This window comes from Amblyraja radiata, chromosome 16 (assembly GCF_010909765.2).
Source record: "Amblyraja radiata isolate CabotCenter1 chromosome 16, sAmbRad1.1.pri, whole genome shotgun sequence".
Lineage (NCBI taxonomy): Eukaryota > Metazoa > Chordata > Chondrichthyes > Rajiformes > Rajidae > Amblyraja > Amblyraja radiata.
Window position 1 is genome coordinate 52,383,907 of NC_045971.1, and position 15,657 is coordinate 52,399,563.

Here is a 15,657-nt window from a genome sequence, read left to right on the forward strand (position 1 = left end):
TGGATGCATTCAAGAGAGAGTTAAATAGAGCTCTGAGGGCCAGCGGAGTCAATGGATACGGGGAGAAGGCAGGAACGGGGTAGTGATTGTGGATGATCACCCTTGATCACATTGAATGTCTCGAAGGGCCAACTGGCCTACTCCTGCACTTATTGTCTATGTCTATGGTCTTAATTCATCTGCCTGGTTACAAATGCTTCATTAGTTCACATAATAGACTTTTATCCTTCAACACACATTTCGTGTAGTTGACACCATGTACCCATGTTACCGTGAAACATACTCTCTGCATTACATCATGCTTGTTATTACTAAATTTAAAATGATACTCTGGTCATGATTTTTCTCTTGATGTTTATCACTGTCCAGACAGTTCAACACAGCTTCCATTTGGAATTAAATAGTGGCATCTTACCCCCAAGAAATTCATGATGACAAACAAACATCATGAAGGGATTCTTTACAGATTGGCCACTATTAACCTCTCACATTTTGAATGCTTCCTCAGAAGAGTACACTTCTGCACAGCATCTGCATCATGGTAGTATTATATTCTGAGATACTTCTAAAAAGATAACATCTTTTGTGGATCATTGAGCATTTTCGGTACAAAGTCCAGCCACTTTCAATAATGCCAACACCCTGATTAGTTCTTCATTTTGCATTTTCTGTTTCAGTTTGTGAAGCCTGCGAGAATTTTTTTACTGAAGAATGCCCTGTGCATGGCCCACCAGTCTTTATGAAGGACACTGTCGTTAATTCCAATCACCCAGATAGAGCACGTTTAACTCTTCCAGAGAGTCTCAGCATTGCCACGTCCAAAATTCGTAAAGCTGGTCTTGGCGTCTGGAATGAAGGGAAGGTTATTCCCAGGGGCGTTCATTTTGGACCCTATGAAGGAGAGGTTTCAAATGAAGAAGAAGCTGTTGTCAGTGGGTATTCATGGATGGTAAGTGACTCCAATAGTTAATCATGGAAAATACTCAGCAGGTTTGAGAATATTTGTTGCTGAAAGATCATCCTGAAATGTGAGCTGTGTTTTATCCTGCACAGATGCTGCCTGACTTGCTGGGTATCTCCTGAATGCTCTGTTTTTATTACAAATTGTTTGTAATTGAATTATTTTGCAGTCTAATCAGAGTCATGAAGTCAAGAGAGTTTTATTGTCATAAATAATAATAATAATGGATGGGATTTATATAGCGCCTTTCTAATACTCAAGGCGTTTTACATCGCATTATTCATTCACTCCTCAGTCACACTCGGTGGTGGTAAGCTACTTCTGTAGCCACGGCTGCCCTGGGGCAGACTGACGGAAGCGTGGCTGCCAATCTGCGCCTACGGCCCCTCCGACCACCACCAATCACTCACACACATTCACACACATTCACACACAGGCAAAGGTGGGTGAAGTGTCTTGCCCAAGGACACGACAACAGTATGCACTCCAAGCGGGATTCGTACCGGCTACCTTCCGGTTGCCAGCCAAACACTTAGCCCATTGTGCCATCTGTCGTCATACAAGACTAAGTGGGACCCGTTGGGTCCCATGTTCACACGGGAGGTCTGGTCCCCCAACACAATATTCCACCACTCACCTGTTCCCCCAACTCAACGACGGGAGCGTTCTGTTGCCGGGGGAGGGGGACGGCTTCATGGGGAAGGGGGTGAGAGTAGCAGAGGGGGCGCATGTGGAAAGGGGTGTATTTGGGAGGGGGTGGTGTGTGTGGTAGGGGTGGGGCGGTGTAGGGGAGGGGAGTGTGTGGGGCGTTGTGGTGGTAGGGGAGGGGGTGTATTTGGGAGGGGGCGGTGTGGGCCCCCGCTCACAGAACACAGCCCCCGCTCGCAGAACAGAGAACACAGCCCCCGCTCCTTCAGCTTTATTCTCGTGGCCGGTGATTGATAGCGGGAGCCGGAAGGGGTGCTGCCGTCCTGGTGAATAACAGACCAAAAACGTTCCTAATATTTCACCGATCGGAACAAAACTTGGTGCGCTTGTAGCAGAAGTGGACGGTGAGTAAGGTGGCTTAAAAATCTTAGCGATATAGGGTACCTTAGTGTACAACGCAGACCGGAAGTGGTCAAGGTGAGAGTTTTAGTAATAGTGAAGAAGAAGATAGATGTCCCAGTTAGAACATTGACATTCTTACTGGCTGCAGCATAACAGAATATGTAAACATTGTACATAAACATAAAGTTTCTTACTGAAACAGTTCAAAGCTAACTGAAAAACAGTGATTCTCACTTCACTGCTCAGACTGGCATCCTCTCCTTCACCCAATCTCTGAGCAAAATCAGTTGCTCCATCTCTTTCCTGCTCTGCTGCCCCTCTTTCACCCTGATGTCTGACCTCCTTGTTTGAGAATGCATTGAACATTTCTGACCAGTAAGAAATCATTAGAACAGTGACATTATCAAAATTAAAGAACCTATTACAAGCCGACAAAGCTTGAAATTGTGCAAAATGTTTATTATATTCTTAGAGTTTCTTTGTCGTGTGCTTTCATTCGCAGGAATGTTGGAGTTCTCTGATATAAACGTGTAATCAAGTAAAATAGGTTAAGTGGTCGTTAGTTGAAGGCATAATACTGGCAACTGTGTAAGCTTCACCTTTGTTTTCTTTATCAATGTGTTTTTTTTACTAAATATCTTTTTATAGATCAGTAAGGCAAACAATGACACTGAATACATTGATGCACAGGATGAATCTAAATCAAACTGGATGAGGTGAGGAAAGACTAATGCTGATCATAATAATAAGCAATAACTGGGTTATTTAAATAAGGAGACACAAGAGACTGCAGATGCTGGAATCTTGGACTAAAAGCAAAGTGTTAGAGGAACTCAGTGGGTCAGGCAGCATCGGTGCAGGGAATCGACAGACAATGTTTCGGGTGGGACTTTTTCCAGACTGATGGAGTATAAGGGAATAAAGCTGGAAAAGGGAGGTGGGGCGGGACAAATCCAGGCAAGTGAGGGGAAAGGGCGGATAAATGGGAAATATGGGACTCAGGGAAAGGAAATGTGCCATTTCCCTCATTATCCAGAATGAATCAGCACTCTATCTGGGAGATGCCTTCTCTGCCTCAACCAGCCCTTCTCCTTGGATCACTCCATGACCCACAACTCCTATCTCAAGCCTCATGCTCCTGGAATGTCACCTGATGCTGCTAAACTTTGCATCAAATATTCAGCCTGTCATGTCTTGATCTGTTGCTGGGAGACTGATGCCACAGTTTAAAATCAGGTCTTGATGTTAAACTCTGTGGTATCTCCATGAAACCAGTATTCTGAGGGAAGAATAACTCACTTCACGCCATGCTACATCACAGCTGCTCCGTCTTTGTCTCCCTGTAAATAACACAGCCGGCATCTCCTGAAACTAAACTTTCCAGAGAGTCAGGTCAACAGTGTTGAATTGTTACACAATGAAATTCTAACTTCCTGCAGCGAAACAAGTCTGTTAACACAATAACATGCAGATAAATAGAAAGTTATCAATAATACAATAACAACAACAGGAATACTAGGTTAGCATAAAAACAGAAAATACTGCATAGGTCAGGCTGCATCTGTGGGAAGAGAAACAAAGTTCAAGTTTCCTTCTCGCCGACAAGGGTGATGCCGTGGTAGTCTGGCGCGCTGATCTCTACAAGGCTGAGGCCGGGCGCCAACTCTCAGACACCTCCTCCTACTTACCCCTGGACCATGACCCCACAGACGTGCACCAGGCCATTATCTCAAACACTGTCACTGGCTTCATCAACTCCGGATCCCTGCCCTCCCAAGCTTCCAACCTCATCGTTCCCCAGCCCCGCACGGCCCGATTTTACCTTCTCCACAAAATCCACAATCCTGACTGTCCTGGTTTGTTTATGCCAGTTCGTGTCCCACTGAACTTATTTCCACATACCTCGACTCCATCCTATCCCCCCTGGTCAAATCCCTCCCTACCTATGTTCAAGACACTTCACAGACTCTTTGTCTTCTCCATGACTTCCGTTTTCCAGGCCCCATCCCCTCATCTTCACCATGGATGTCCAATCACTCTACACCTCCATCTCCCACCAGGAAGATCTTAAAGTCCTCCGTTTCTTCCTCGAACGCAGAACCAACTAATCCCCGTCTACCGATACTCTCCTCCGCCTAGCGGACCTGGTCCTTACCCTCAACAACTTTTCCTTTGACTCCTCCCATTTTACTCCAAATCCAAGGCGTAGCTATGGGCACACGCATGGGGCCCCTGCTATGCTGCCTCTTTGTAGGGTACGTCGAACAATCCTTGTTCGAGACGAACCGTGGCCCTATCCCCGAACTCTACCTCCGCTACATCGACGACTACATTGGTGCTACCTCCTGCACCTATTCAGAACTCACTGACTTCATCCATTTCACCACTAACTTCCATCCGGCACTCAAATTCACCTCGACCATTTCCGACATCTCCGTACCATTTCTTGACCTCACTATCTCCATCGCAGTTAGACAACAACGGACCGGCATCTACAAACGTTTTTATAGATATGTGAAGAGAAAAAGATTAGTTAAAACAAATGTAGGTCCCTTGCAGTCAGAAACAGGTGAATTGATCATGGGGAACAAGGACATGGCAGACCAATTGAATAACTTCTTTGGTTCGGTCTTCACTAAGGAAGACATACATAATCTGCCGGAAATAGCAGGGGACCAGGGGTCAAATGAGATGGAGGAACTGAGTGAAATCAGGTTAGTCGTGAAGTGGTGTTAGATAAATTGAATGGATTAAAGGCCGTTAAATCCCCAGGGCCAGATAGGCTGCATACCAGAGTACTTAAGGAAGTAGCCCCAGAAATAGTAGATGCATTAGTGATATTTTTTCAAAACTCTTTAGATTCTGGATCAGTTCCTGAGGATTGGAGGGTAGCTAATGTAACTCTACTTTTTAAAAAGGGAGGGAGAGAGAAAACGGGGAATTACAGACCAGTTAGTATAACGGCAGTAGTGGGGAAAATGCTAGAGTCAGTTATTAAAGATGGGATAGCAGCACATTTGGAAAGTGGTGAAATCATTGGACAAAGTCAGCATGGATTTATGAAAGGTAAATCATGTCTGACGAATCTTATAGAATTTTTCAAGGATGTAACTAGTAGAGTGAATAAGGGAGAACCAGTGGATGTGTTATATTTGGACTTTCTGAAGGCTTTCGACAAGGTCCCACATGAGAGATTAGCATACAAACTTAAAGCACACAGTATTGGGGGTTCAGTATTGATGTGGATAGAGAACTGGCTGGCAGACAGGAAGCAAAGAGTAGGAGTAAACAGGTCCTTTATAGTGGGGTACCGCAAAGCTCAGTGTTGGGTCCCCAGCTATTTACAATATATATTAATGATTTGGACGAGGGAATTGAATGCAACATCTCCAAATTTGCGGATGACATGAAGCTGGGGGGACAGTGTTAGCTGTGAGGAGGATGCTAGGAGGCTGCAAGGCGACTTGGATAGGTTGGGTGCGTGGGCAAATGCATGGCAGATGCAGTATAATGTGGATAAATGTGAGGTTATCCATTATGGTGGCAAAAACAGGAAAGTAGACTATTATCTGAATGGTGGCCGATTAGGAAAAGGGGGGAAGCAACGAGACCTGGGTGCCCTGGTAGACCAGTCATTGAAAGTAGGCATGCAGGTGCAGCAGGCTGTGAAGAAAGCGATTGGTATGTTAGCATTCATAGCAAAAGGATTTGAGCATAGGAGCAGGGAGGTTCTACTGCAGTTGTATAGGGCCTTGGTGAGACCAAACATGGAGTATTGTGTACAATTTTGGTCTCCTAATCTGAGGAAAGACATTCTTGCCATATAGTGAATACAGAGAAGGTTCACCAGACTGATTCCTGGGATGTCAGGACTCTCATATGAAGAAAGACTGGATAGACTCGGCTTGTACTCGCTAGAATTTAGAAGATTTAGACGCGATCTATTAAAACTTACAAAATTCTTAAGGGATTGGACAGGCTAGATGCAGGAAGATTGTTCCCGATGTTGGGGAAGTCCAGAACACGGGGTCACAGTTTAAGGATAAGGGGGAAATCTTTTAGGACTGAGATGAGGAAAACTTTTTTCACACAGAGAGTGGTGAATCTGTTGAATTCTCTCCCGCAGAAGGTAGTTGAGGCCAGTTCATTGGCTATATTTAAGAGGGAGTTAGAGGTGGCCCTTGTGGCTAAAGGGATCAGGCGGTATGGAGAGAAGGCAGGTACAGGATACTGAGTTGCATGATCAGCCATGATCATATTGAATGGCGGTGCAGGCTCGAAGGGCCGAATGGCCTACTCCTGCACCTATTTTCTATGTTTCTATAAACCCACTGACCCCTGGCTACCTGGATTACACTTCTACCCACCCTGCTTCCTGTAAGGACTCCATCCCCTACTCCCAATTCCTCCGTCTACGCTGCATCTACACCCAGGATAAGTTGTTCCAAACCAGGGCAGCAGAGATGTCCTCATTCTTTAGGGAACGGGGGGTCCCCTCTTCGACTATAGATGAGGCTCTCACCAGGGTCTCTTCTACACCCCGTAACTCTGCTCTCATTCCCCATCCCCCCCACTCGTAACAAGGGCATGGTACCCCTTGTCCTCACCTTCCACCAGGCACGTGCCGTTAGGGTGGGCAACGTAGGCACCGCCAACCCTGACTAAAATTATAAACTGGTAATGACTAAATATAAACAGTAAAGACATGGGGGAATTATGCATATTTAAGAGATCGATCTCTTAGGTCGGCATCATTGTCCATGCCTTTCATCCGCATCACTTGCAACATGTGAAGGTCTGTGCAGCCCACGTGACGTCAGCGCTGCTTCAAGCCGTCAATGACAAGCGGGGCTGAAGGCAGCAGAAATTCTGCCTTTGCAGTACAGCGCATGCGCAGCGCTAGTTTCTTGGCGGGGTTTTCAAATACGGATTCCCATTATCTTAAGTGTATCTTATGAAACAAAGAGAGAAGAATGGAGTTTGTGTACGGATAATGTGGTAAGTACATTTCTTGGTGCTTTATGTTTTTAAATACCGTATTTCCCGGGGAGTGGGGGTGGGGAGAGAGCTCCTTTCACAGTGTTTGGGGAGTCTGGCCCGGGGTAAAGTTGCAGGGAGGGCACGAATGTTGTGAGGGAGGGGGTCGGGATCATGCCACTTGCGACGCTCCTTGCACGGAGCCATCGCATTGAGGCCGGGGAGGGAAGCAGCTCGGGTGGCTGTGAGCGGCCGACGGGCCGGACAACGGAACCGGCCGCCACCTCAGCGCCTTCTGTCAGCCCCCGCTCACCTCTGGCATCTCTCCGTCTAAAAACCTCTCCCCTGCCGCTCGCCGGCCTCACTCATGTCAGCCGCATCCCGCAAATCCTTCAATTCCGACAGCATGATTGAGGTTACTCGGCTGTGGGAATTTAAGGATTTGCTGAAGTGGCTGACATGAGCGAAGTCGGCGAGCGGCAGGTGAGAGATGTTCTGATGGAGAACACTGCTAGAGGTGAGCGGACCGGCAGAAGGAGCTGAAGTGGCGGCCAGTTCTGCTGTAGGGTCCCGGCGGCCGCTCGCAGCTCCCCGAGCTGCTTCTATCCCCGACTACAATGCGGTAGCTCTGCGTCCGGAGCGCCGCAGCAGCGGTGAGTGAGTGAGTTACTGGCATTATCCTCGACCCCCTCCTTCTCAACGCTCCTGCCCTCCCCACAACTTTAACCACTGGCACAGACCCTCCACACACTGTGAAAGGAACACTCGCCCCAATTGGTCCCTTGAACAAGTGTTGTCATTCAATAAGATGACAAGGGTCCTGAACTTAAAGAAAGGTGACTTTGAGGGTATGAGACGTGAATTGGCCAAGATAGACTGGCAAATGATTCTTAAAGTGTTAACGGTGGATATGCAATGGAAAGCATTTAAAAACTGCATGGATGAACTACAACAATTGTTCATCCCAGTTTGGCAAAAGAATAAATCAGGGAAGGTAGTGCATCCGTGGATAACAAGGGAAATCAGGGATAGTATCAAAACAAAAGATGAAGCGTACAAATTAGCCAGAACAAGCAGCATATCAGAGGACTGGGAGAAATTCAGTCCAGCAGAGGGGGACAAAAGGTTTAATTAGGAAAGGGAAAATAGATTAAGAAAGAAAACTGGCAGGGAACATAAAAACTGACTGCAAAAGTTTTTATAGATATGTGAAGAAGAAAAGATTAGTTAAAACAAATGTCGGTCCCTTGCAGTCAGAAACAGGCGAATTGATCATGGGGAACAAGGACATGGCAGACCAATTGAATAACTACTTTGGTTCTGTCTTCACTAAGGAAGACATAAATAATCTGCTGGAAATAGCAAGGGGTTAAATGAGATGGAGGAACTGAGTGAAATCCAGGTTAGCCGGGAAGTGGTGTTAGGCACATTGAATGGATTAAAGGCCGATAAATCCCCAAGACCAGATAAGTTGCAACCCAGAGTACTTAAGGAAGTAGCTGCAGAAATAGTGGATGCATTAGGGATAATTTTTCAAAACTCTTTAGATTCTAGAGTAGTTCCAGAGGACTGGAGGGTAGCTAATGTAACCCCACTTTTTAAAAAGGGAGTTACAGAAAAAGAGAAAACGGGGAATTACAGATCAGTTAGTCTAACATCGGTGGTGGGGAAAATTCTGGAGTCAGTTATTAAAGATGGGATAGCAGCACATTTGGAAAGTAGTGAAATTATTGGACAAAGTCAGCATGGATTTATGAAAGGTAAATCATGTCTGACGAATCTTATAGAATTTTTCGAGGATGTAACTAGTAGAGTGGATAAGGGAGAACCAGTGGATGCGTTATATCTGGACTTTCTGAAGGCTTTCGACAAGGTCCCACATAAGAGATTAGTATACAAACTTAAAGCACATGGTATTGGCGGTTCAGTATTGATGTGGATAGAGAACTGGCTGGCAGACAGGAAGCAAAGAGTAGGAGTAAACGGGTCCTTTTCAGAATGGCAGGCAGTGACAAGTGGGGTACCGCAAGGCTCAGTGCTGGAACCCCAGCTATTTACAATATATATTAATGATCTGGATGAGAGAATTGAATGCAACATCTCCAAGTTTGTGGATTACATGAAGCTGGGGGACAGTGTTAGCTGTGAGGAGGATGCTAGGAGGCTGCAAGGTGACTTGGATAGGTTGGGTGAGTGGGAAAATGCATGGCAGATGCAGTATAATGTGGATACATGTGAGGTTATCCACTTTGGTGGCAAAAACAGGAAAGTAGACCGGTGGCCGATTAGGAAAAGGGGAGATGCAACGAGACCTGGGTGTCATGGTACACCAGTCTTGAAAGTAGGCATGCAGGTGCAGCAGGCAGTGAAGAAAGCAAATGGTATGTTAGCATTCATAGCAAAAGGATTTGAGTATAGGAGCAGGGAGGTTCTACTGCAGTTGTACAGGGCCTTGATGAGACCACACCTGGAGTATTGCGTACAGTTTTGGTCTCCTAATCTGAGGAAAGACATTCTTGCCATAGAGGGAGTACAGAGAAGGTTCACCAGACTGATTCCTGGGATGGCAGGACTTTCATATGAAGAAAGACTGGATAGACTTGGCTTGTACTCGCTAGAATTTAGAAGATTGAAGGGGGATCGTATAGAAACTTACAAAATTCTTAAGGTCTTGGACAGGCTAGATGCAGGAAGATTGTTCCCGATGTTGGGGATGTCCAAAACTAGGGGCCGCAGTTTAAGGATAAGAGGGAAGTATTTTAGGACCGAGATGAGAAAATCATTTTTTACACAGTGGTGAATCTCTGGAATTCTCTGCCACAGAAGGTAGGTGAGGCGAGTTCATTGGCTATATTTAAGAGGGAGTTCGATGTGGCCCTTGTGGCTAAAGGGATCAGGGGGATGGGGAGAAGGCAGGGATGGGATATTGAGTTGGATGATCAGGCATGATCATGTTGAATGGCAGCGCAGGCTCGAAGGGCCGAATGGCCTACTCCTGCACCTATTTTCTATGTTTCTATGAGAACTGATTCAACTTGTCCCAGTGTGACAATAGACAATAGGTGCAGGAGTAGGCCATTCGGCCCTTGGAGCCAGCACCGCTGCTCCTGTTTTTCCCACCATCTCTCCACCTGCCATCACCCTTCACCCCCCACCCATTCAGCAATTCAGAATAAAGGAGACCTGGAAGCCTTGGGCAAATTGAATTGTTACTGTCTTTATTTTTATTTTTTATTTTTACGGAGAGAACAATCTGCGCATGCGCCGTTTAAGTTTTTATTAAAAAGCCGACTGACTGCCTACCCTGAGTAATCACTCGCGTCACGTGCCTTCCTTCCACCCTACCAGCCGTCACGTACAACAAATAATCCTCCGTCATATTCACCACCTCCAACGTGACCTCACCACTCGCCACATCTTCCCACCTCCTCCCCTGCCTGCTTTCAGCAGAGACCACTCCCTCCGTAACTCCCTGGTCAAATCGTCCCTTCCCACCCGAACCACCCCCTCTCCTGGCACTTTCCCTTGCAACCGCAAGAAATGCTACACTTGTCGCTTTACCTCCCCCCTTGACTCCATTCAAGGACCTAAACAGTCTTTCCAGGTGCGGCAGAGGTTCACCTGCACCTCCTCCAACCTCATCTATTGCATACGCTGCTCTAGGTGTCAACTGCTCTACATCGGTGAGACCAAGCGTAAGCTTGGCGATCGCTTCGCCCAACACCTCCGCTTGGTTCGCACTAACCAACCCGATCTCCCAGTGGCTCAGCACTTCAACTCCCCCTCCCATTCCCAATCCGACCTTTCTGTCCTGGGCCTCCTCCATGGCCAGAGTGAGGACCACCGTAAATTGGAGGAGAAGCAACTCATATTTTGTTTGGGCAGTTTACACCCCAGCGGTATGAACATTGACTTCTCCAATATCAGGTAGTTCTTACTTTCACCTCCCCTTCTCAGCTCTCCCTCAGCCCACTGGCTCCACCTCTTCATTTCTTCTTCCCGCCCCCACCCTCACATCAGTCTGAAGAAGGGTTTCGGCCCAAAAACATTGCCTATTTCCTTCGTTCCATAGATGCTGCCTCACCCGCTGAGTTTCACCAGCATTTTGATCTACCTTCAAGTTTCCTTCAGCAGAGAGCTGACAAAGGGTGTTTGATATTTAAGGTTGAATTTGGGCCATGGCTGGAGACATCTGTCATTCTACAGACTTTATTAATAGACTTTACATTCTGTGTTCACATAATTGTAAGCGACCGTTGTCCCCTCTATCTCTGCTTGTTGTGTTCCAGATTTGTCAACTGTGCCAGAAATGAGAAGGAACAGAACCTTGTTGCCTTCCAGCACCGGGGCAACATTTACTACAGGACCTGCAAGCCGGTTCCTCCTCACTGCGAGTTGCTGGTCTGGTACGGTGATGAATATGCCAAGGAGCTGGGAATCACATGGACCGCAATGTGGATGTCAAACCAAGACCCAAAATGTGAGTGAGGATTCTGCACAAATCGGGGCACTGCAGGCAAACTTGAATTGTGTTGGAAGGAACTGCAGATGTCGGTTTAAACCGAAGATAGACACAAAATGCTGGAGTAACTCAGCGGGACAGGCAGTATCTGTGGAGAGAAGGAATGGGTGACGTTTTTGGTCCAGACCCTTCTTCAGACTAGTTAGGGAAAAGGGAAACGAGAGATATAGACAATGATGTAGAGAGATAAAGAACAATGAATGAAAGATGTGCAAAAAAGTAAGGAAACAGGCCATTGTTTGCTGTTTGTTGGGTGAAAACGAGAAGCTGGTGCGACTTGGGTGGGGGAGGGATAGAGGGAATGCCGGGGTTACTTGAAGTTAGAGAAATCAATATTCATACCACTGGGCTGTAAGTTGCCCAAAAGAAATATGAGATGCTGTTCCTCCAATTTGTGTTTAACCTCACTCTGACAATGGAGGAGACCTAGGACAGAAAGGTCAGTGTGGGAATGGGAAGGAGAATTAAAGTGTTTAGCAACCAGGAGATCAGTTAAATTCAGGCAGACTGAGTGAAGGTGTTCAGCTAAACGATCGCCCCGTGTATGTTTGGTCTCGCCGATGTAAAAAAGTCAACGGAGACAGTAGATGAGGTTGGAGGAGGTGCAAGTGAACCTTTGCCTAATCTGAAAGGACTGTTGGGGTGCCTGGACAGATTCAAGGGAGGAGGTATAGGGGTAAACGTTGCATATCCTGCATGGGGAAGGTACCTGGGGAGGGGGTGGTTTGGGTAGGAAGGGACCAGTTAACCAGGGAGTTGCGGAGGGAACGGTTTCTGTGGAAGGTGGAAAGGGGTGGAGATGGGAAGACGTGACTAGTGGTGGGATACTGTTGGAGCTGGCGTAAATATGGCAGGATTATGTGTTGTATGTGAGGGCTGATGGGGTGAAAGGTAAGGACTAGCGGGACTCTGTCTCTGTTGCGAATAGGGAGAGGGGGAGGAAGGGAAGAGCTGTGGGGTACCGAGGAAACACGAGTGAGGGCCTCATCTATGATGGGAGAGGGGAACCCTCATTCTCTAAAGCAGGGCTCTCCAAACTATGGCCCGCGGGCCACATCCGGCCCGTCACGAGATTTTATCCGGCCCGCAGCAAGCTCTGAACACATTCTGTATGGCGGCTGTTTAGCGGGTTCTGTGGTAGCGCAGCTTTAGAGATACAGCACAGAAACAGGCCCTTCGGCCCATCGAAGCGATGCCCGTACGCACTAGCACTATCCTACACACACTGGGGACAAATTCAATGAACCTGTAAACGTGGAGTGTGGGAGGAAACCAGAGCACCCGGAGAAAAGCCACGCAGGTACAAACAGTGTACAGACAGCACTCGTAGTCAGGATGGAACCCGGGTCTGTGGCGCTGTGATGCAGCGACTCTCCCGCTGCTCCTGTGTTGCGGGGGCAAGTTGTGTGGGGGGGTGGCGTGGGGTGGGGAGTGGAGCGAGGGGGAGGGGGTGAAGGGGGGGGGGAGCTAGTTGGCGGCAGGGTCGGTCTGTAGCGGACTCCCCCCGTGAGGGTGACCCGTGAACAGCTCCCGCTCCGGGGAGACAAACTGACCTGGACCCTTTGACCAGGGGAATTATTTCTCTTTCTCTCTTTCTCTCTCTCTCTCTCTCTCTCTCTCTCTCTCTCTCTCTCGCTCTCTCGCTCGCTCTCTCTCGCGCTCTCTCTCTCTGAATGATGTCACTGGTGTCAGAAGCACAAAAACATCGTGGATCCACTGATTTTATACAAAACATCCTTGGAGCAACTCACGCTGAATCACTGAGCATTTACAAAGATGCAGGCAGCCCCTTTACCCTGCTGTCATCCTCAGCAACTCCCAGCTCACGATGTTATTTTACTCTGCACTTTGCTTTTCATTTGGCCATTTTAACAAACCAGTTATCACACTGGGTTAGAAGAATTGTAAATAACTTATTGACGTGTTCATTGGGGGATATCAAAGACAGATTCCATCTCCCTTGAGTCTTTATCTGAATCATCTGGTGATTGATAACTCCCTCCTCCCACAATCTTTCACCAGACACGCCTGTAAATTATTTCATTTAACATCTCCGAGCAGCTCCATTAACACGAAGCATTTACTAATCTGTCTTCCAAATCAGAGCGTGGATTCTTTGCTGAAAGTGATCATTTCTGTTTCCTTCTCCAGTGGTAGATGGAGTGATGCAAGGAGACTGCCATCCCTGCCCTCACTGCACTGTTGCATTTAGCACAGTGGAGTTCCTCATAAGGCACTTAAGAAGGCATCCTGAAGCCCCCAGACCAACATCAGCTGGGCAACCTTCTTCCTCCAGAGTGAACACTGATTCACAACGTCAACGTGGGCAGAGGCCGTTCACCCCATCTGACGGAATTGGGAAATCAGGTGATATTCAAGGACGAATAGTGGAGATACGGCATGAATGTCCTGACTGTGGGAAGTGTTTCACGCAGGCAGGGAACCTCCACAAACACCAGCGGACCCACACCGGAGAGAGGCCGTACAAGTGTCCTGACTGTGGGAAGTGTTTCACGCGAGCGGAGCACCTCCACGTACACCAGCGGACCCACACCGGAGAGAGGCCGTACCAGTGTCCTGACTGTGGGAAGGGCTTTGTACACTCAGGGGCCCTCCAACTACACAAGCGGACCCACACCGGAGAGAGGCCGTACAAATGTCCTGACTGTGGGAAGTGTTTCATGCAGGTAGCGCACCTCCACGTACACCAGCGGACCCACACCGGAGAGAGGCCGTACAAATGTCCTGACTGTGGGAAGTGTTTCACGCAGGCGGGGAGCCTCCACGTACACCAGCGGACCCACACCGGAGAGAGGCCGTACAAATGTCCTCACTGTGGGAAGGGCTTTGTACACTCAGGGAACCTTCACAGACACCAGCGGACCCACACCGGAGAGAGGCCGTACAAATGTCCTCACTGTGGGAAGGGCTTTGTACACTCAGGGCACCTCCACAGACACCAGCGGACCCACACCGGAGAGAGGCCGTACAAATGTCCTGACTGTGGGAAGGGCTTTGCACGGGCAGGGACCCTCCAACTACACCAGCGGACCCACACCGGAGAGAGGCCGTACAAATGTCCTGACTGTGGGAAGGGCTTTGTACACTCAGGGAACCTTCACAGACACCAGCGGACCCACACCGGAGAGAGGCCGTACACATGTCCTCAGTGTGGGAAGGGCTTTGTACACTCAGGGCACCACCACAGACACCAGCGGACCCACACCGGAGAGAGGCCGTACAAATGTCCTGACTGTGGGAAGAGCTTTTGTTATCTCCGTCAGCAGAAAGCTCACACCTGCCTTGAAACGTGCCCCGTATGCGGGAATGTGTTTAAAGACTCAGCAGCTTTCACTGTTCACCTGAGAGCCTGTGTTGGACAGTAACACAGAGAAAGGTCACCAATTTACAGTTATCATTTCCTTTATATTATTTCATTTTATATTATTTAAATTCTTACCTTTTGAATGACGTTGTGTAATTATTTATTTTGTCAACGGTATTAATATTGGCCCTTGCTGTATTTCCCCCTTTATGATGATACTTTGTGTGGACAAGTCTGGGCTATCAAACTGCTGGTCCCTGCAGCTTTCACTTTATTCCTGTGAGATTTCTTGAACGGGTGATCAGTGAAATGCTGGCACTGGAGTTTGCAACGTTTAAAGTGTTGTTCCAAGTAGAAGCAGCAGGTGAGTTTGTAAATTGAAATGTTGGATGTGTTGGTTGATGTCATTTATTTATCGCAGGTTTGAGACACAAAATGTGTTTTAATTTGCATCATTCTGCATTGTATTTAAAATATTTCTGTGCGAGGTGATTGACCAGCACCCGCGATGTCCCGGCAAAATCTGTTCATGTTATTCTAATGTTATTAAAGTCATTGTGTTGGGAATCAATGTGATTGAAGAGTATTTTGAATGGAGGTTGCGTCAAGTCCTGGGAGCTCCGTGCATCATGTTACCTGTTGTTGCTGATAGGAAGTACAGCGTTTCCCCCCCTCTCTCTCCCCCCCCCCCCTTCCCCCCCCCCCCCCCACCCCCCTCTCCTCTCCCCCCCCTCTCCCCTCTCCCCCTCTCCCCCTCTCCCCTCCCCCCCCCCTCTCCCCCCCCCCCTCTCCTCTCCCCCCCCCTCTCCTCTCCCCCCCCTC

At 47.9% G+C, this 15,657-nt stretch overlaps 1 protein-coding gene across 1 annotated transcript; it reads left to right on the forward strand.

Moving 5' to 3' along the window:
* Window positions 1-554: 554 nt before the first annotated feature.
* LOC116982234 (histone-lysine N-methyltransferase PRDM9-like) lies at window positions 555-15,406 on the forward strand. The gene is made up of 6 exons (XM_033035519.1): window positions 555-949; window positions 2,660-2,727; window positions 11,278-11,468; window positions 13,662-13,945; window positions 14,198-14,907; window positions 15,011-15,406. The coding sequence occupies exons 1-5, from the start codon at window positions 740-742 to the stop codon at window positions 14,894-14,896; spliced, it is 1,452 nt and encodes a 483-aa protein (XP_032891410.1). The 5' UTR covers window positions 555-739; the 3' UTR covers window positions 14,897-14,907; window positions 15,011-15,406.
* The last annotated feature ends 251 nt before the right edge of the window (window positions 15,407-15,657 follow it).